Consider the following 20,545-nt stretch of genomic DNA (forward strand, 5'->3'; position numbering starts at 1 on the left):
TTGTTGCAGTTGGCGTGGTGTTAAGGACTATCAACTATCGATTAGTTATGAATATTTTTATTTTCTTTAGAATATATAGTGATATTATAGCATCAGTGATTGGTTATATATCACCCTCTTAAGAGGCAATTAGATTGGTTATAGTAGGTTAGATATACCGTTGGCTCTTGAAATAAAGCTGAATTCTTGGCAGGACCAGTTTTCTAAACAACTAAAGGTGTGTGAACGACTAATTAAGAATAGTGAAGTGGATCAGTCAATCTATCTGTTTAATCAAATATTTTAGTCGACCGACTCGCTTAAAAACATAGTCACGAACATAACATTTCAAATTCATATAGTATTGTATTTTTATGAATTTTGTGATTAAGTTATTGTATTATATTTCTAAAAGAGTGAGGTTTACTATGTATATATTATTCATTGCATATATATCAAAATCCAAACATAATTTAGTATCAACGTTATTGAATGAGATTCACCCAACTCCGACAACAACATGAGACTTTGGCCCCTACAACGAGTTTAATAAGACCCTACCAATAGGGCTATAGTTTACACTTGCATGATCATAGCTCGGTAAAATAAATCTAAAATTGGTTAAATCCCTAGATTTAATTGATTCCATTAGAGATTTTCCTATTTTTAATTAGATATAGTAGTGAACGACACATCTTTAATTATATTCATTCTTTGACTTTGATATTAGTTAATTTTTTCTGATAATACGCTATTTAAAAAATATATCAAAACTTTGTTCAGTAAAAAATTAACGATACATTGAAATCTTAACAAATAAAGTAACTTAACATTATCGTATTTATAGATTTTGAGGTATGCAAACAAATAATTATTTTATATTTGCTAAAATCATAAAATTACATATTAAATGTTTCACAATCCACTTTGTTATTTACTCTATATATCAAAAAAATTATAATTCATAAAAATTGGACCTTTTTGTTTTGGTCAACAATTGGAGTATTTGTTTAATAAGTACCGATATTGTTTTTGTTTTTTTTTTTTTTTTTGTAAATGGTTATTCATGTTACAATATATGTGATAACATAATTCAGGTGAGAATTGGACCAGGGGAGGAGTGTTTGTTTTCCTTAAAGGTAACGTAATTTTTTGGGTGATATATATTAGTAATACACAAAAAAAGGTTTTTAAAAAATAAATTTAAAATGAATCTTCAACTGACAAGTCCATTAGTTAAATTCCAAAATATTAGGACCCGTCAGATTTTATTTTCTTACCAAAAGAGTAATGTATTCTTATTTCTTAATAACAAACAAAAAATAACTAAGAAAAAAAAAATTCAGTCGGCATATCTTAAGATAATATATAAAACAAGAAAAAAACAAATATAAAACAAAAGAAATATGAACACGGAAACCTCCTTTTTCTTACAAGAAGCAAAGAATAATTCCCCCCAGTATTCCTTTTCAAAATTTGGATAATGAAAATTTGAGGAGCAACGTACCGAAAGTGAAGAAAGTAGTAGAAAAATAAAAAAGGAAAGAAATATAAATTAAAAAAATAAGATACGTGAAATAGTAATTAAAAAGAAAAAGAAAAACATAGTATAAGAATTTCATAAAAGTATGGCTAAATAAGGGTCAAAGATTAAGAAAGACGAAGCTTCGTTATGAATCGAATCGATAGGAAACGTCAACAACGACCAACTAACTTACCTTCCTTCTCTCTCTCTCTCCCTTTATGGTCTTTCTCTTTTCTTTGCCCGGTCGGTCCATTTTTTGTGTATGTGATATGTCACTCTTTATTTTATTTTATACTACTTTCTCTATTTATTTATTGTCAGCTTTGTTATTTACTTTTACTACCATGGTAAATCTAACAAACTTTTAAAATATACTTAATAGTTTTCAATGTAAAATTCATTGTTATATATTTATTCTTATTACCGTAGAATAATTAAACGACAAAATAATCTCTGGTATATAAATATCAAAACATATATATATAACCTGAAATTGAAAATATATGTATATATAGTGTTATATGACTCGTTGCACATGGGGCTTGAGAGCTACATAAATATTGTGACTAACTAACTATAAGCACGTGTAGTTAACTAATTGTAAACCTGTTTCTCTCAACTTTTATGATTCGGATATTTTTAGTATCAAGTTTAACAACTCAAAACAAATATCATTCAGAGGAAAAAAGTGGAATAGAAGTACACACATGAGTATACTCTTCTCTCTATAATGACATTTAAAACAAGAACAACAAAATGCATACAAATTGTTTTATTTTATGGCCCACGTCAGATTAATTAGTCATCTTGTTTCTCTATATCCAACGTACGTACAACCTAGATTATTCCTTTGCGAATGTTTCGATGATACACCAGATATTTATTTGCTCGGAAGCAAAATTCGATTATGATAATGGTTGAGTACAAAACCAGGTTGTTAGTTTAAGGAAATTTCAGATTTTGTTGGATTGACGGTTTCACGGTAAAAGGGTAACTTGACGTATGCCTCTTAGGAAGAAAATGTATCCATCACAAATTAAAACGATACATTGTTACGTTGTTGTTGTTTAAAAAAAAAAAAAAAAAAGGATGCTCAAGTAAGAAATAATGAAAGAATTGGTTGTAGAATCAAAACGATAGGGAAGAAAATACTTGTCTTGAACCGAGCGAAAGAGTAGTACAAAGGGTTAATTTACATGTTTGTGGGTTGAAAGAGAATCAAGAGATGATAAATAAGTTATTTTCTTAGTAGAATTACTGAGGTTTCGAGGAATACATTGAAAAGATCAAATGCACTATAAAAAACCGTTGGCCATACGTCCATACAGAAAAAAAAAAAAAAAACATAGTTAGTTCCCATCATTAATACACTAAAATGCTAGTTTATACTGTATAAAACATAAATGATGATTCTTTTTTGAGTAATATTTTCCATGTATTATAAAAGGATTAGAACTCATTAACATAAAGAGTGAGTATTAGATAAGATCCCAAGACCATCGTATTTCTTCGCAAGGGCTACGAATGGAGAATACAGAAGTCTTGTATATATTGTTTTGAAGATGAGAGGTAGCTCTTTCTTTCAAATAAATATAGGGGTTTACTGCCATAGTAAAAAAAAAAAAAATCAGAAATAAACTAAATAAGTTGTATACAATCACATGTCTAGGGGAAGAAGGTCAATGGCAAAATGGCAGATCACATGTGTTCGCTTATTTCAATACACTTTTGTTTGTTGGACCTCTTACCTTTTTTAACTCTCTCTCCAATAGTCACGGGAAATATATTTTTTCTGACATTGTCTGACAACAGTTAACAAAAATAAAACAGTTAGATTTTTGGCAAATTTTAGCAAATATATTTAAATTATTGGTTAATCCACCAAGGCCACATCAAACAATTGCAATTGATTTATGACTATGTGATACAGTGATAGCCTGATAGTATATACTCTTCTGGAGATGTTGTAAAAGAACACACATGGAGATGTTGTCAAAAAAGCACACACATAGATTAGATTGGCAAAAGGATCCGCAGTTGGCTGTAAGTAAAACGTTATCATCAATCTGGCTGAGTAAGAATTAGTGTCTTTTACTGATACTTTAGTTATTCCGTTTCCAGAATATCTATTTTCTTGTAGGTTATCATCAGTGCCCCATTTTAGGAAATTTTTACATATTGAGATGTTTGTTAATTATGGTCCCTTAAAATGTGGGTTTCGATTTATATCAACCCCTTCTCCGTGGTTAATTAGTAGATCAATGCTTATCCTAGTTAAGAAAAAAGGAGGTTTGAACTTTCTACTATGATACTATATAGACAAAAAAAGTTACTATATTTTTAAAAAGATAAATAAATAAGAAAAAGGTCACATGGGTGATTAAAAATAGAGAGACCATTCACCAATCTTGATACGTGAAAATGTTAGGTAATGGCAGTTGGGATACCTTTTTGCATGTGCTCTCTCTCTCCTATCTTATTCTTTCTTTCTCTCTCTCTCTCTCTCTTATTTCTTGACGCTCACATGCACAATATGCACATCCTCCTCTCACTCTTCTGATACATATATCTCTATTCTCTCCTCATACTCGATTACTATACCTGACTCATGTTTCACACGTTAGTACGAGACACATGTTCCACTGTCAATGCATGTTTGGTTAGCAATAATATAGAGATCTTTGAATCGCAGAGTTCAACAAGTCGTTACATTAATAAATATAGACGTTTGTGAATTTACATTAACTGTTTTTACTATACAAACTGTTTACCATCCAACAATATTGCCATTCACTGCACACATGATCAATTTATCACCCTCGATCGTGGGAAAAATATGTTTGGTAGTATAGTCTAGAGTAGGTTAAGTCCCCGCCCATGGCAATGGTCGATCTTTACAAGTTAATGACAAGCTGCTACATATGTTAAAATTTAGGTTTTCCGGCAGTTATATTTGGATTCATATTTGGTCCAAACTGATGACAAAAATGTTTTTTTTTTTTTTTTTTGGTTAATGATGACAAAAGTTAGTTATGCGGACTGCGGTAAAAAGGAATTTAGAGAATAAAGGAGGAAGACATATCGTTAGGTTAAAATATGGAGTATTGATTAGACCTGCTGGTACAAAACAAATAGCTGTTCAAGAATAATTTTGATTTGTATTGTCGACAAAAAAAATAATAACAATTTTGATTTGTACTATTTTAGTGATTTACATAGTACAGTTTGTGAAAATATGAAAATAAATATTTAAATGTTTTATCGAAATGTTAGCATCATAAAAATAAAAAATAAATACCTTTGTATTTCTGTTCTACCATCTAATTATTACAGTATTTGGACTTTGGAGCAAAAGTAAATTGTTACTATTGTTTTAGACAACAGGTAATCGAACAAAAAATATCTTTTGAATAACACACTTTGAGAAAATTAATAAATATTAAATACTCGTAAGTCGTAACAGTCATTAGTGGATATTGTCAAAGATCTGAGCTATATAAAGTAAAAGAATTTGCAACTGAAAAGACTTGATCACTAGAAAAATCTATGTAAAAATCGGCAGATGTTCTTTTAGAATTAAAAATAAAGACGTCGACGGTTATTGTTTGAAGATCATCTGAACCTTTATTATAAAGATTTTCATAATACTTGAGGATCCTTCTTGTTAGAATAGTTTTCTTATTACATTATCGTTTACATCATTGTTTATCCAAAACAATGTTATTCGAAGTTACTCTTTGACAAAAGTTTACTTTCTTGCTTCAACATTGATCACTAACTTGCCTGAGCTGGTTACATAACCTCCATTTGACATACGTATTATAGTTTTTTAAAAATCGTTCTAGTAATTAATAATATATTAGATGGTCAAAATTTTACGAATCAAAATAAGCATATTGTATACGTTTCTGTGGTAGAAAAATGGATGGTAGTTGAGAAACAGTAATTTTGATATTAAAAAAAAAAAGCTTTGTTTCAAAAAGATACCGGACTTTAGGTTAAAAATGAAAAAAGAAAAAACAATAATAATGATAAAGTAAAAGTAAAGCTTTTCTATTATTTAATTTTCATGTCACAGAGAGTCTTCTCAGTGTAATTGTCAAGAATCGAAATGACTAATGTTCCCGCCGAATCTATTGGCTCTTTGTCGCTTAGCTTTAAGCCAATTAGACCGACACGGTTGTAAATCTTCTGACGTATGCTACGAGGCTTCGTGTGTTTTGAATATATACTTTTCTTTTTTTGCAAAATCTTTCTTATTCTTTTACTATTAATAATAACAAGAAATCAAATTAACATATTTCAAATTGAAACCATGCATGGTGAAACCGTCCAAGATTTTGTTCAACGCTTGGTTTGTTTTTTTATGGAAAAACATGAAAGAGAATTGACTTCCAATACATTATCTTTTACATATATATAAACAGCATATAATATTTATCATAATTAAAAATAAATAGTTCTATGACCTTACTAATACATACTTCATCTGTTTTATAAAGAATGTTATTTTAGAGAAATAAATTTGTTTTATAAAATTAAAATGTGTCATTTTACATTTCTAATGTACTTTTAATTATGTTAACGTTTTTTTATTTTACCCCTAAACCCAAATCTTAATTCATTACATTTAAATCATAAATCACTTATTAGATAAAAATAAACATGAAATTCAAGATTTCTTAATTATTATGAAATATATCAAAATAATATTTTTTTTGTGAAAAAGAACGAATATTATTTTAATTAACTAACCCAATTTTTTTTTTGTTCTGCCCAAGTTTCAAACTTACAATTCATACTTTCACTTGCATATATCCTGACGAAATAAACAATATAAATTTGTAATTTTAAGGTTCTATATAAAGTAGTATAAACCCCTTAGAAAGACCTGAAACCTAATTAAAATGTGAAAGAAGAAAGAAGAGAAAAACATTTAAAAAGGCGTAATAAAAGTCTTGATCACATTCACGGGTCGAATCATGGCTCGCTGAAGAAGCAACCAAACGACCGAACCATATCCATATCCGATCCCCACATGTCGTCTTCTCTTAACTCTTAAGTTTGCTTTATTAACATTGCGTACGTGTGCTTTATAATTTCGAACACAGTAACAAAGATTTCATTTTCGGCAGCGTGACGTTGTTTTCATTTTCATAAGTTTTTTTTCTTGCTAATAACGTGCGAGAAGATTTAATCTCAATAGATAAAAAAAAAACAATTAGGGAAAGGCGAATTGATGAATGACACGGTGCGTTTTTGGATACCACATGACTTGGGCTAAGAAGCAAGCCCAACGCAGTTTGTATAGCCGACCTTTTGTTTCCACGTTGGTCCTACACATGCACACGTTTTCATCTTTTCGTGTGTTTTGTTTACTAGTTTTACTTGTCAATTTATTTGGTCTATCTACTGTCAAAATATTTAATACTCAACATATAAAATAATAAAAAATAAATTCTATAGTATTATATCATTATTTAATTATATATTCTATAATATTTTTATTTGTTATAAAATCATGTACTACCCTGAACTTCATACATAATTTACAAATAACTAGATTAAGATCCGTGTTAGAGCACAAATTGAAATTTATTTTATTTATATTATAATTTTAAAATAAAATATAATTTATATGATTATTTTTAAAAGTTTTTTTGGATAAAATATTATGCAATAAATCATATGTTAAATATGATGGTTTTAAAAAAACATCTATTTTGTAAGTTTTATATTGTTAGTTTTGTAATTTTATGTATGAGATATATGGTTATGTTTGTTATTTGTTGCTTGTTTTTATTTTAATTTTTGAACATGTTTGGTGAAAGTATTTTAATATGACTCATGCTTAGGTAAGATTTTATTTTTAACTATAAAATAAGATCCCGGAAATCACGATTAAGTGTGATAAATTGCTAAGATTTTATTCTTTTTACAATATATATTTTGTAAGAATACATAGAATACTAAAAATTTTATTTTAGAAATTGTATAAATCATTGGAATATTCGTTTTTAGAAGATTTTTTGGAATATTCTTACTTGTATATTAACCAATTAATCTATAACTTTTTTTATAACCAACATATATTTAATCTATAACCTATTTTGTAACTAACTTATAAAAATTATATAGTCTAAAAAAAAGTTGTGTACTTCCGTTTTATCATATAGTGAATTTTTTTAAAACATTATAAACAGAAAAACTGAACCGTTGATGATGATGGTATATGTTGCCCAATGCCCATGTTGGATTCATACCGCGTGAGACGATAAATAAAATAGTGTACCAAACGTAACACTACTTTGTTTTCAATACATCATCATTCTTTTGGGGTTATTGTAACAATTTCTTTTTTTTGACATCTGTAATATAGATAACAAGATTAGTGGTTTTCCAACGAAGGAGAAAAAAAAAAGAAATGTTATAGGGAGTGACTTAAGAAAAGAAGAATAATCGTTGAAAATAATGGACCGTGGGATTGAGAATCTTATCTATTGCGCTCTTTAGAGCCCCTTTGGTCCACCTTTAAGGTTGCTGTTGGTGTTTTCATAATTCGGAATATTCTAATCAGTAATCACAGTCATCATTTTACCAAAATTTTGTTGAACAATACTAAAAGTACAATGGAGAAAAAGATATTAAAATATCATTCATCACCCGTGGGTTGTTTACCATCATTAAAATGATCTTTTAACACATCAAATCTAGAATCTGCTTAAAGAATATGATCTAATGATATCGAAATCAAATAAAAGTAGGGTAACACTCGATTACAAAATTGCATCCAAATACTATTATTATATTACAAAATTGCGTCCATATATATTAGTAGAAAATTGCATCCAAATATTATTATGATGATAATAAAATATATATTGTGAGTGTTCGATTCTGTTTGGGCCTATATTAGATATTTAGATTTTAATTCAACACATCAAGTGAACTTGAGAAGAAGGGCCTAATAGATTCACAATTTTTGTCCAACTGAACGGTCCATAGCCAAATTTAAGGTTCAATAAATTTTGGCAAATGTATAAATTGTAAACAAATTTGTTGTATGTAGAAAGATAAAAGTGAGATTCATCATGAGGATCTAAAGTGTGGAACTGATTTAGATACTATACAACTATATATCTATAGTGAGGTCAAACATAAACAATCCCAACATGATCCGAAGTTATATGATTCCTGTTTGGTTTCTGTACCTCGCTTGAGTGCAGTTATAACAATCATATTGTAAAGATTTGAGAATCAAGATCGCAGGCATCTACCATTGGCCACTCTGAGGTAAACTGATAAGGAAGATTTTGAATACGGCGAAGAGAGAGAGAAGACTCCCTCCCACAAGGCATACTCGAAGAGTTGTCTTCTTCTTTCTTGGGCTTAACCAAGTGAAAGACTGAAGACTAGATTCTAAAATGGATTCACCATCAAGGTAATACACCTAGCAAAAAAAAATATATTAAGATCAAGCAATCAAGATTTTAATTTACATATAAGATTTGGTGTCGAGTTGAATGTAGAACTTACAGGTAAGCTGTTCAGAAGCACTAGTGCAAGAGAGACATGGAATGTGCAGGTCAAGCTCTTTTCTAGGATATCCGGGAAGGATTTGGCAAAGATGTTTAATCGCCAACGAGGATGATATGCAGTTAAACGAACTGATCTCGACATGCGAATCAGATCACCGACAAAAACAAACGTGCCAAGACAAGATGATGTATTGAAATCTCGACCAAGCCTAGAACAATCCTGTGATGAGGTTTTTCTATAAGTAATTTCTGTCCATGACACGCCTGGAGTTTGCATTGCTTGTAAACACGATTCGCCCTGAGACATCAAATGTATCAGAATTAAGAAAACGCAATAATATATATAATCAATGTTTTCAGTCCATGAGCAATATTCACCTGTGAACACACGCAGTCACTTTTAATATCAGTGTCTGATGTTGTCACCCATCCGTCACCGCATTTGTTAAGCTTGACAATATCCTTCGCATCCAAACAAACAGAACCCTCCTTGTGTGCTGCATCTGAGCATGGCATTGGTAAGAATGCAGTGAGATCACCGGGACAAACAAATTGGTTCTCAACCATTTTCCCCTTGAACCCTTGTTCAATCAAAGAGATAGGGACACAGTAACCCTTCCCGTGATGAAATCTCCTTGACCCTCCAAGATACAAAGAAGCATTCGATGTTTCACTGTTTTGCTTATCCAAAATCGCTGCCAGTTCTAGCCACTCACTAGGTTTATGGACTTGTATGCCATCCAATGATACAATAACATCTCCAGGAGACATGTAACCAAACAATGGCGACACAGAAGGCACATCCATAACCTACACAAGAAGCTAAAGCATTAGAGTTTCCACAGAGTATTATTAACGTTAAAATAACCTCAAAAGACACAAGAAACATACCGTGAGGCTTTCACCGTGTTTGTAAAACGGAGACAACATCAGAGGCAAGAGAAACAAAGCAAACACACATAGTGCACAGAACTGCACATAAAGAAAATACAAATCAAGAAACTCTCTTTATCCAAAGAACAAATAAGAAGAGGAGGAGTAAAGAGCCAAAACACAAACCACTGCATTATGCCAAATACCGGCACAGTAGATACGAAGAGCGTTAAAGCTTGGAAGTGATTGCAAGACATCATGATCAAAAGCTACAAGACCTCCTGGAAATATAGCTGCAATGAAAACGGCAATGTATTCCATCTGTATTCCTTCACTGCCGCTCAATCAGAAGAAGCCTAAGAATTGGATAATCTAAGAATAAAGCTCCCAAAAGCAAACCCAATTCTAATCTACAAAAATTACATTCCCCTTCTCTCTATTAAAAAAAGGTGATAGCTTTTGAAGGAACTAACCTAGCAGCAGCAAGAGCATGGCCAAGTTCATGAACTGAAACAGTAATAACAGTGGAAACGAATACATAGACAATGCCGGATAATGATACACGCTGCCAAAACCACACACACACAAATTCAAAGTAAGTAGCTTTAATTTCGAATGTTTCCAAGATGAGATTTTTGTTTGAAGTGAGAGCTGACCGTGGAAGGAGAGAAACCGAATACGGCGGAAGTGAGACGATTGGAGAACAAAGGGTTAGGGTGAAACTGAAGAAGAAGGAACATGGTGACTAGGAAAAGAGAAGCGACGCCGAATCCGAGTCCGATTGAGAACCAGATTTTCATCACGCCGGAGAATCGCCGTCCGATACGGAAGATAGGTTCGTTGAAATTAAAGATCTTGAAGTCGCAGTAACAGCATGAAGCTTCGTTTTCCATGTTGTCGCCGCAGGCGAGGTGGTCTCTTCGGAATCTCATCCTGAATCTTCTCACTCGCCGTCCTGAAATCTCCATCGGGGTTTATTCAAAGATTCTGATTCCTTTTCTCATAAGTTGATGGTTTAAAAGTAGACCCGACCAATTTTATAAACCCTCTCCGGTTTAGATCAGACCGGATCGGTCCGGTTTACCTAAGCAAGGGGGTGGTTCGATTAGAACATTAAACCATGTAAGAAATTTGAGCAAGAACCGAATAATGAGATGTCTCGACAACGACATAACAAAAAGACGAAGTAAATGTTCAGTGTGGTTCGAACCTTGGATTCATATTTAAGCGCAAAAGAACATTATTTTTAATTAAATTTGATTATTTGTTCTTTTTGGATTTATAAGATTTCTCTCTTTCTCTTTGGAAACTCTTTAGAGAACAATTTCTCGTTTTCTTTTTCCAATAATTAAATAGAGAAATTATGATTTATGAAGATGGGATCTTCAACTTTCTTTTTTGTACACGAAACAAAAGAAAGAGAATTTTGGAACCCCCCCCCCAAAAAAACCAAAGAAGGAAAAAAAAAGAAAAATAAAAAAAGAAGGTAAGTTCTCTCGATCGTATAGGCTCGATCTGGTTCTTGCTGAGCCTATTCCGCACGCGCTAGCCACACGTGTGCGTCTTGTTTTTTTTTTTCTTTTCTCAAAAGAGAAATCGAAAAACCACATTAACCCAAAAAAAAAAAAAAAAAAAATTAATTTATTCAGAGTCGGTGTCCAAATTCTCCATGCCTTTCAATCCTCTCCGTTTTGGTTGCTGCTGCACAGTGATATACAATTCAATATTAACAATCTTTAATCTCCAATTACCAGTAATAAAATCCAGGTTACTGAAATTAAATTAGTGTATTACTATTATTATTCACCTAATCAATCACATAAACAAACAAAAAATATCAAATAATTTTCACAAACTTTTAATAAAAAAAAACAAAAAACAAAAACAGGGAGACACCACTTGTGTTTATTTATATGTTGTTACTTTGCAAACAGTTTTTTATAATAACAAAACAGTTAATTATTCTCCTCCATTAGGTGGAATAGTAGGTCCCATGTCTTGTCCATTTTGTGAATTCCATTATTATCTTTTTTTGGTTATTAATAAATAAATAATAAGGTCCACCCAATTTTCAATTTTGTCTACAACTCACCACCTTCTCTGCCACATATAAAAATAATAATACTACTACATGTAAAATTATATATACACCTAGAAGAAGACCCATATTAGTTTAGTAGATTCATCATCTATAAAACACATTCTCCAATTATACTTATTTAACATACTTTTTTGTCATTATCATTATCACACAAAACTAAGAACCAAATATAAAAAAGGTTAAAAAGTAAAGTTCAAATTACCTTCTTCACATTTTTCTTCTCCCTAACTTCATAACGGTTCTTGGTCAAATCAGATAACCACATCCCTGGGAAACAAAACTGTCCAAACACACAAAATATTAATCATTTTATGATATTTCTAACAGTGAGATAAAAAAAATGAAAACTTTCTTTCTTTATCAATGAAAGGAATCTATAGTTAGTAGTTACCTGAAGGGCTTTATCAATGTTCTTAGCACGTTTCCTGGGTCTATGAGGGAGCTTAGTTCCTTTCATAACCAAGAAATCTTCTTCCTTCTCTTTCCTAGACAAAGCAATGTAGATCCTTGGCCACTCTTGCGTTGCTTTCTCTCTCTCTCCTCCATTCATCTCCACTTCTGGATGATGATGACCCTGAGCCGTTGATTCTGATCTGACCACTCTCTGATGCTGCTGTTGTTGATGATCAAACCCGTTTTGTCTCTGATCTCTAAGTAGGCTTGATCTCTTCTCGATTTGGTCAGGTGAAGGTGGAGATCGCTTTGAGCCACCACCCGATCTGGACATCATACGGCCGTTCATGTTGTTGTTGTTCCTTGATGGTGATCCGTTGGCTGATCGATCTTCTAGATTCCTGGGCATGATTGATGATGATGATGATCAACAGCTAGCTTTAATAATAAATCCACAGGTGATACTTTTTTTGCTAAACTATCAAACTTTGAGAGAGTTTAATGAAAATTACGACATGAAGAAAAAGATTTGTTTTTTTTTTTTTTTGTGTTTTGTTTTCCCCTTGTGTTAAAAAAATAAGGAAGAAAATTAGAAAAGGAAACTAGTTGTACCCATTTACATATTTAAGAATCAGAATCAAAACGCAGACACACACACACAACAACACACAAACTAAAGAGAGGGACCAAAAGCAAATATTATGATAATCAAAAACGAGTAGCTCAGATTTGAAGATTAGGTCAAAGAAAGGCAAGAAAAAAAAATACGAGATCTTCTTTATATTTAACTCCCAACCCCCAAACAAACAAAAAAAAAAAAAACCAAGACTTTGATCCAAAAATCTCTTCTAGTTTCACCCAAAAGCTAAAAACACATTAGAAGAAACAGAGCACTTTGGGGGAAAAAGGCAAAAAAAAAGACACAACTTCTCTGCTTCTAAGTGCTTCTAAGGGTACTACTGTAATTACCTAAAAAGGAATTTTTGGATCACCAAACTTTGGTTAAAGCAGCTCTTTTATAACTGAAGGAAGGATGAAGCAAACGTTTAGATCTCAAAAAAGATAAAAATACAAATAAATTTAATTTAAATTGGATAAATCAAAAAATACCCGGAAAATCAAAAATAGCAATTATAATTAAAAAAAAAAAAGAGGAAACAAGTATTAAATCACATAACAAGGATGAACAAAAACAGAAAGCTAAAATGGAAGTCACGATCATAGAGAAAGATTAATTTAGAGTAACAAAATCTAAACATTTCTAAGAAACACAACACTTCGGTTAAAAAAAAAAAAAACAAAAAATCTTTTTACATTTAAGGTAAATAAATAATATCAAAATATGGAAATTTAATGAAAACGAAAAAAGATTTTGAGAGAGAGGCTAGGCTAAACAAACCTGGAGGAAGAAGGGAAGAAAGATTCCTTGCCGACGACGAAACCGTTTCTAGGGTTAGTACTCCGGCTAGTGAAAACCGGAGGAGCTGGTGGTGGTGGTGGTGGCATAGAAGGATTCACCGATCGTCTCTGGAGTTTGTTCGATTGAATCTTACCTTGTCCTGAAGAAGATGAAGAGTCATCAGCTGTGATGGATCGGATCTCGGCTCTGGAAGCTCTCGATCGTTTTCGTTGTCCCCACTGTAACAGCACATCTCCGCCGCGACGGCTTGGACTAGGATCATGTTCTTCTTGCTGTTGTTGTTGTTGGGAGGTGGATCTGAATCGGACTCCTTTGGGGATTCCATCTAAGGAAGAGGTTGTTGTTGTGCACGATGATGATCCGGCGTTGAATCCTCTTCCGGCGGCGATTGAGGTTGTGGTGGTAATGACGGTGGTTGTGTCGTCGTTTGATGGTGATGGTCTTAAGTAAGGCTTCTTGCTTCCATTTGTTGTATGGGGAAGACAATCTGGGCTTACTCTTTGATACCTAAATCAATCAAATCAAAAACCAAAAAAACCAAATCAGATCAAAATCTCTGAAACCAATTTGAAGATTTTAACTGCGAAATTTGCAAAATGCTTTCTCTCTTCTCCAAAATAAAAAATAAAAATAAAACATGAAGTGATCAAATTGAAAAAAAAAAAGAGCTGTAATCTAATGGAGTCAATCAGAAGTTTTTTTATGAAAGCAAAGCTCAGATCCATAGGACCAATTGGAAAATCCTTTAAAAAAAAATATATATATACAGAGAAGAAGAAGAAGAAAACAAAACAGAAATCAGTGAAAAAATGGAAAAAAAAAAAAACAAAACTCTAGAGAGGTCAAAAAGGAAGAACAGAGAAGAAGAGAAACCTCATCATTATACCCAAGTGAGAAACCTGATTCGAATTTTGTAATGGTACGTTTTCCGATTCCGATCTGTTTTTTTTTAATTTAAAATTTTCAGAAATCTATAAGATTCGTTTAATCTCTTCTCCACATCCAATTCGAGGATGACGAAACAATAGCCGTGCTTCTACTTTCACGTATCCGATCACCACCAGCGAATCAAATGGTATTTTATTAATGAATTAAAAAAAAAAAACTTATTCTGTAGAGAAAGAGAGAGAGGAGAAGAAGAGAAGAGAGAAGAGACGGAGGTTCTCTCTGCGTTAAACAGTGAGGAGGAAGAAGAAGAAGAAGAAGAAGGAGGAAGGCGGAAGGGAAGGAGAAAGATAGTGGGTGCGTTATTGTGTCTAAAACTTCTTTTATTCTTTTTATTTTTCCAATACTAGTCCTTTAAGTTTCTGTAGACTTTTAATACGCTACCCTATTTAGTTTCTTTTTATTTAACACTACTAGTCCCCATGCCTTTCGTTTCGACACACAGCCCATCCATAAAGCCCACTACTATACTAAGATCCTCTTTCGCCGCAACATGTGTGATTTAAAACGTCTCCGTACTAATTAGAGACACTATAGACCCAATTCTGATCGTGACGCTGAACAGCATATAAAACTGTTGTAAGGAGAGATTTTGATTATTCGAGTAAGGGGAAACGTAGGGGTTTAGGAATAAATGTTGTAACTGACAAAACCTAAAACCTTTAAATGCCAAATCAAATCTGAAACAGACACCAACTTTTAGTTAGCCAAAAGCTTATAACCGAAACTACTAATACCAAACAACATACCAATTCTATGTATCCCAAGATTGATGATCTTGCATTCAAAGAAAAAGTTAACACAACATTCAAAGGATCAATGAACAATATAATCCACAAGAGAAGCCAACGCAGTGTTCTTTCATCATGGGATTGATAGGTAGATAGATCTCGCCAGCTTATAAACTCCCTAAACAAACATATGTGAACTCCGATTCTGTAGCCAAGAAAAAAGTTGTCTATTCGTCTCTAGGTCTGACTAGCGGAAGAGCCGAGGAACTGATCGTTTAGGCACTTTTCCTTCAAGCTTTAGTCTACGATAGGACTCCCTGATATGACAAGGTCTTATAGGTCCTGATTCTTTCCTTTCCGCCATAACAACTCGAGCTACACATAAATGTTTTCAAATCAGTCAAGTGAGTTTTTTTTTTTCTTCTACAGTTTCTCCATTGCAACACAAACAAATCCATTGTTGGAAATTTGGGAGCTATCTTACCTGTTTCAACGAGTTCACCAACGAACATCTTAGCTATACCACAGACAACAATAATCATTGGCATACCAATCTTCTGACTCCCTGTGACACCTATCAACAACTGCATTAACACCACAAAAGCAAAATGCATTAACACCACAAAAGCTAAAATGGTTCATATTTTATATTTAGATGAAACAACAAAATTAAAGGAATGTTTCATAACCACAAATCATATACTAATATATAATACCTTCTTCATCTGTGGTCTTTGAAGTGCAGATCTCCTAAAAGATTCATATCTACTCATCTGATCCTCAGTGAATTGCGACAATATGGTTCTGAAGTATTCAAATCACACAAAATCAATTCATAAGTATCAAAATCAAGAAACAGTGAAGAACAATCAAAATCTATAAAAAGAGGACTCACTGCATTTTAGCCATCTTAGCAGGGTCAGCACTAGTTGGGTATTTAGTAAGCTCAACTTCCATATTCTCTTCCTCTTCTTCTTCATCGTCATCTTTGTTCCTCGCTTCGGCAACAGCAACGGAGGTTTTAGACTTCTTTGCCGGACGGCGAACATCTACAGGTCTCTCATCTTCCTCCGCTGTCTGATCGATTTCTGCTCTTCCCTCTTCACTACCATCGCCTCCTCCTCCTCCGCCGCCGCCAACTGGTGATTCCGGCGGAGACTCCTCTTGCTCCTCCTCAATTGCTGCTTCAAATGGATCCTTGGAATGTTTCATTCTTCCTTAAAACCTAAAACTTCGAAAAAAACACAAAAATCGAATCTATGAACTCCAAATTCAGCAGCTCGCAATTAGGGTTTTAGTGAAGGGGAACGAGTTCTAACTTGTAACGCAATAGATAGCAAAGATGATTGACGAACCTTCGAGAAATTATTTAGGAGAAGAAACTCAGATCCAGTTTCTTCAGGAAGCACAAAATCTCTCTCTCTCTGTCTCTCTCCACGGTTTCAATTTCAAGTTTTCGTGTGGTTTCTATAGGAGTGTGTAGTCGGTTTAATCCAATCAATTGCTGATTCCAAACCAAATATTGAACCGGATATTATGAACCGAACCAAATAGTTTGACTTTTGAGCGCATAATTTAGAGGAGGGTATTGGTTTGAGATTTTAAAAGAATTTTAATGACTTAAAAAGTTACCTAGAATATGTGTTGTTATTCAATCAAGACTTTTTAAAACTCTTTTAAAATTTGGTGTTATTAGTTGTGGATTTATAAAAAGTAATCTAAAATCTTGATAAATCTATTGTTATTGGATTAAGAGTTCTATAAAGTCATTAAAAGTTTTATGTTATTCAAATAAAACAAAAAAATTTTGGATTGTTAATGAATTCAAATAATATGTTATTGGTTTAAGATTTTATATCAATTTCTTCATTAAAAAAGTCATGAAAACTCTCTCATCAAATAGAGAGATTTGGGAATCATAGTTCATGACTTTTTGGGAGGCAGAGAAGAAGAACCGAAGACCCAACAGTGACTTTCCACTACCGTCCGATGATGGATTATACGGTGACCTTCCACCACCGTCCGATGATGAGAAACCCAGCATAAACTCCTCCTCATTCTCTCAACTTTCACTTCGACCCTCTCTCTCTTCTTTCTTTATCTCTCTTTCTTCTCTATGTGTGTGTGCATGTTTGTTTACGTCACACTCTGAGTATATTAGATCATGACATCCTTTTTTGTATAAAATTTTGTATCATCACTTCGTAACAAGATGAGAAACTCTTGTACCTATAACTTGGAGATCGAGTATGTCCTTTTTTTTGATAAAACCAGAACAACCGATAATGTCAACAGGCGTTGAATAAAGATGATTTTATAGAAGATGATAAGCAAGAGATTTTTTTTTTCACATAAACTTTGAATCAAAAGAATATTGTGCAATATTTTTTGAAAAAGATTTTACAAGATTTTATGAGTGATTTTACAAGAGTAGGAAAAAAAATCAGCAAGATTTTAAACAACTTTCTAAACAATCACTTAGAATCCTCAATTTTATACTTTTCATGATTTTATTTAAAGTCATTAAAATTCTCTTAAAATCCCAAACCAATACCTCCCCCTAAATTCTTTACCTTTGACCGAACCAACTATTTATGCGCTCAAAACTATTTGGTTCGGTCCTGAACCCATTTTAATTGTTGAAAACAAAACTAGGTGTGTGTCAAATCAAAAATGTGATTTTATAAATTTTCCTAAACAAAATCACCTGTAACATGATTTTATAAATTTTCCTAAACAAAATCACCTATAAATTCTATAAACGTAGTTTTATAAATTTTCCACTAAAAACATGAACCCGTCATTTGCCAAAAATGTGATTTTGTAATTTTTTCTGTCAAAAACATGATTTTATAATTTTCTCATCAAAAATATGATCTTGAAATTCTTCCCGCCATTTCTCGCTAGAAAAATGATTTTGTAATTTTTCTATCTAAAACGTAATTTTGTAATTTTTCCGCCGGAACATGATTTTGATTTATTCATTTTAATAGCCATAGGTTAAAAAAATGAAATGAGAAATGATTTCTAGATTTTTTTTCTAAATCAATTTTAACCTAGTTTTAGGTAATCTGGGCTGTCCAATGTCCATTATGTCCAGCCCGTTTTCTCATATTGGTCTTCGACCATTTAAGTTCATCTCGTCTATGGACTTGTCCATGACCGGTTTATAATGAATTGGATATGAGCGGACCATAGATAGCTCACTCATTTTAACAGCTCTATGTGAGTGTGTTTTTTATTTTTTAAGAAACGAAAACAAATCCAAGTATTGCAAATTTGATTTAGAAATACTATAAAATTTTGTGTGAATATATAACATTTTCAGAGATTTATAAATTTTTAAAGAAAATCAATGACATCAAATCTGTGGATTAATACTAAAAACAACATCGTTCCGATAATGTAAATACTGTCACTACAAAAAAACTATTGTTTTGAATCATTTATTTTATATATTGCATCAGATTTAAATAATGTAAAAATAACTTGTATCACTTTTAAAAATGATTAACTATTTGTTGATGCAAATAATTTGTATCAGTTTATTTGATATTATATTTAAGTCAGTTACAAGTAACAACAAATGATTTTAATTATTTGTGTCAGCTTTTGTAAATGATTTTCAATTTTGGTATCATTTATGAATAACCGATACTAATAAAATATTTTTTGTTTTAATAATACAAAAATTAATAACAAATTTTTGATATTAAATATTTACGAAATTATTTTTAATATGCAGAAATTGTTTTTGATATCTATTAAAATCTTTTCAAATCTTTACTAATATCTTTTATTAAAATCGTTATTTACAAAATAGTAAAAAAAAACAAATAACAACCCAATTATTATAGATTTATCATCGATTTACAAAAGAAAAAAAAAAGTAAGATGAACTTAGATCATAGATTCATAACCTAGCTATGGATTTTTCTTGCTTAAGTGTTATATGTATTTCTCCATGCTTAAGTCTTATATGAAACACATATTATTGTCTTCCATGCCTTTCTTTTCCAGTTTCTTGATGACATTGTTGTTTCATCTTGAGATTTTCTGAGTATATAACCAAAAATAACAGAGAAAAAATTAGAATTCTACATGAGATAATAAAAAATTGATAAAAAATATGGAGAAGAAAATTACACTTGTCTTCAAATGTTCTTAGATGTGATGATAATATGCTGAAGATGTGTTGTAGATGCGTAATTTGTTTCACCAGTAGTTGTGTTGTTGATAATCAAAAAAGAACTTATGCAAAAGTTGTTGTTTTGATCACTCCTATTTTTTTTGTTTGTTTTTTACTAATGGAGAACCACTTTCACCTTTAAATAATCACAAAGATTATTTTTTTTTGGAAAATTACAAAGATCGTGAGTAGTATGGAAATGAATTTCAGATTAAACTTTTTTTTAATACATATATATTTTAATAGAACAAATAAAAAGTGAGGAAATTAAAAAATAAAAGAAACAGGTTTACGAATCCAAACAGAAAATATATGTTTACGAATTTTTTTTCTTTATAATTATTAATTTATGGAAAAGATTTGTGGTATATTGATTTATTGTTTTAAAAATATTTTATTATTGAGATCAATTTTGTATCATTTATTAATTGATATTTAATTTGCATCACTATATTAAGTGATGTAAAATTATATTTTTGAAGTGATGTAAGTTAAAATAAAACTGTGTCACTTTTATTGAACCAATGTCAAATTATTTGATTACCACATCAATAATTACAATTGATACTAAACCACATATTATGCATCATTTATCAATAAGTCATTTAAATTGATATCATTTACATTTGTGAGACTATTTAAGTGATGCAATCAACCATTTTTTGTATCTATAAAAATAAATAAGCATTTGTGTGTGTGGAAAAATAAATCTGACAATATGTTACTAATTTCTTACAAAGTTATTTAATAGAAAATTGAATCAAAATTTTATTTATAATCTTTCAGATCATTCATCATTTTTTTTTCTTTCTCTAAAGCTCTGGTTGACCGGATATGTTATGACACGAAGA

The 20,545-nt window shown here is 31.5% G+C and overlaps 3 protein-coding genes and 1 long non-coding RNA gene across 14 annotated transcripts; 1 reads left to right on the forward strand and 3 right to left on the reverse strand.

The window, feature by feature from the left end:
• Positions 1-8,559: 8,559 nt before the first annotated feature.
• Positions 8,560-10,999, reverse strand: LOC104731502 (membrane-bound transcription factor site-2 protease homolog). 3 transcript variants are annotated; one of them, XM_010450895.3, is made up of 7 exons: positions 10,572-10,999; positions 10,389-10,480; positions 10,102-10,249; positions 9,934-10,014; positions 9,421-9,852; positions 9,041-9,340; positions 8,560-8,954 (listed from the first exon to the last, which is right to left on the reverse strand). In XM_010450895.3, the coding sequence occupies exons 1-7, from the start codon at positions 10,881-10,883 to the stop codon at positions 8,778-8,780; spliced, it is 1,542 nt and encodes a 513-aa protein (XP_010449197.2). In that variant the 5' UTR covers positions 10,884-10,999; the 3' UTR covers positions 8,560-8,777. The 3 variants fall into 3 exon arrangements, with proteins under 3 accessions (XP_010449197.2, XP_087334920.1, XP_010449198.1); XM_087478794.1 differs by having other exon boundaries at positions 10,102-10,208; positions 10,572-10,927; XM_010450896.2 differs by having other exon boundaries at positions 10,102-10,271; positions 10,572-10,927.
• Positions 11,000-11,246: 247 nt separating this feature from the next.
• Positions 11,247-14,947, reverse strand: LOC104731503 (uncharacterized). Of its 6 annotated transcripts, none has more exons than XR_015574775.1 (6): positions 14,703-14,947; positions 13,809-14,336; positions 13,379-13,431; positions 12,408-12,810; positions 12,219-12,296; positions 11,247-11,613 (listed from the first exon to the last, which is right to left on the reverse strand). XR_015574775.1 is itself a non-coding variant. In XM_087478797.1 (5 exons), exons 2-5 carry the CDS (start codon positions 13,913-13,915, stop codon positions 11,557-11,559), a joined length of 645 nt encoding a protein of 214 aa, XP_087334923.1. In that variant the 5' UTR covers positions 13,916-14,336; positions 14,716-14,947; the 3' UTR covers positions 11,247-11,556. The 6 variants fall into 6 exon arrangements, 4 of the variants coding, with proteins under 4 accessions (XP_087334923.1, XP_087334922.1, XP_010449202.1 ...); XR_015574774.1 differs by having other exon boundaries at positions 11,247-11,616; XM_087478797.1 differs by lacking the exon at positions 13,379-13,431 and having other exon boundaries at positions 14,716-14,947.
• Positions 12,452-15,196, forward strand: LOC147930425 (uncharacterized). The gene is made up of 2 exons (XR_015574776.1): positions 12,452-12,867; positions 14,947-15,196. It is a non-coding gene; the product is annotated as an uncharacterized LOC147930425 (long non-coding RNA).
• Positions 15,197-15,471: 275 nt separating this feature from the next.
• Positions 15,472-16,991, reverse strand: LOC104731504 (transcription initiation factor TFIID subunit 11). 4 transcript variants are annotated; one of them, XM_010450901.2, is made up of 5 exons: positions 16,861-16,991; positions 16,401-16,730; positions 16,222-16,309; positions 15,990-16,089; positions 15,472-15,880 (listed from the first exon to the last, which is right to left on the reverse strand). In XM_010450901.2, exons 2-5 carry the CDS (start codon positions 16,715-16,717, stop codon positions 15,753-15,755), a joined length of 633 nt encoding a protein of 210 aa, XP_010449203.1. In that variant the 5' UTR covers positions 16,718-16,730; positions 16,861-16,991; the 3' UTR covers positions 15,472-15,752. The 4 variants fall into 4 exon arrangements, with proteins under 4 accessions (XP_010449203.1, XP_010449204.1, XP_010449205.1 ...); XM_010450902.3 differs by having other exon boundaries at positions 16,401-16,736; positions 16,861-16,981; XM_010450903.3 differs by having other exon boundaries at positions 16,401-16,736; positions 16,825-16,949.
• Positions 16,992-20,545: the final 3,554 nt, after the last annotated feature.

This window comes from Camelina sativa, chromosome 12 (genome assembly GCF_030686135.1).
Source record: "Camelina sativa cultivar CO46 ecotype springtype chromosome 12, ASM3068613v1".
NCBI lineage: Eukaryota > Viridiplantae > Streptophyta > Magnoliopsida > Brassicales > Brassicaceae > Camelina > Camelina sativa.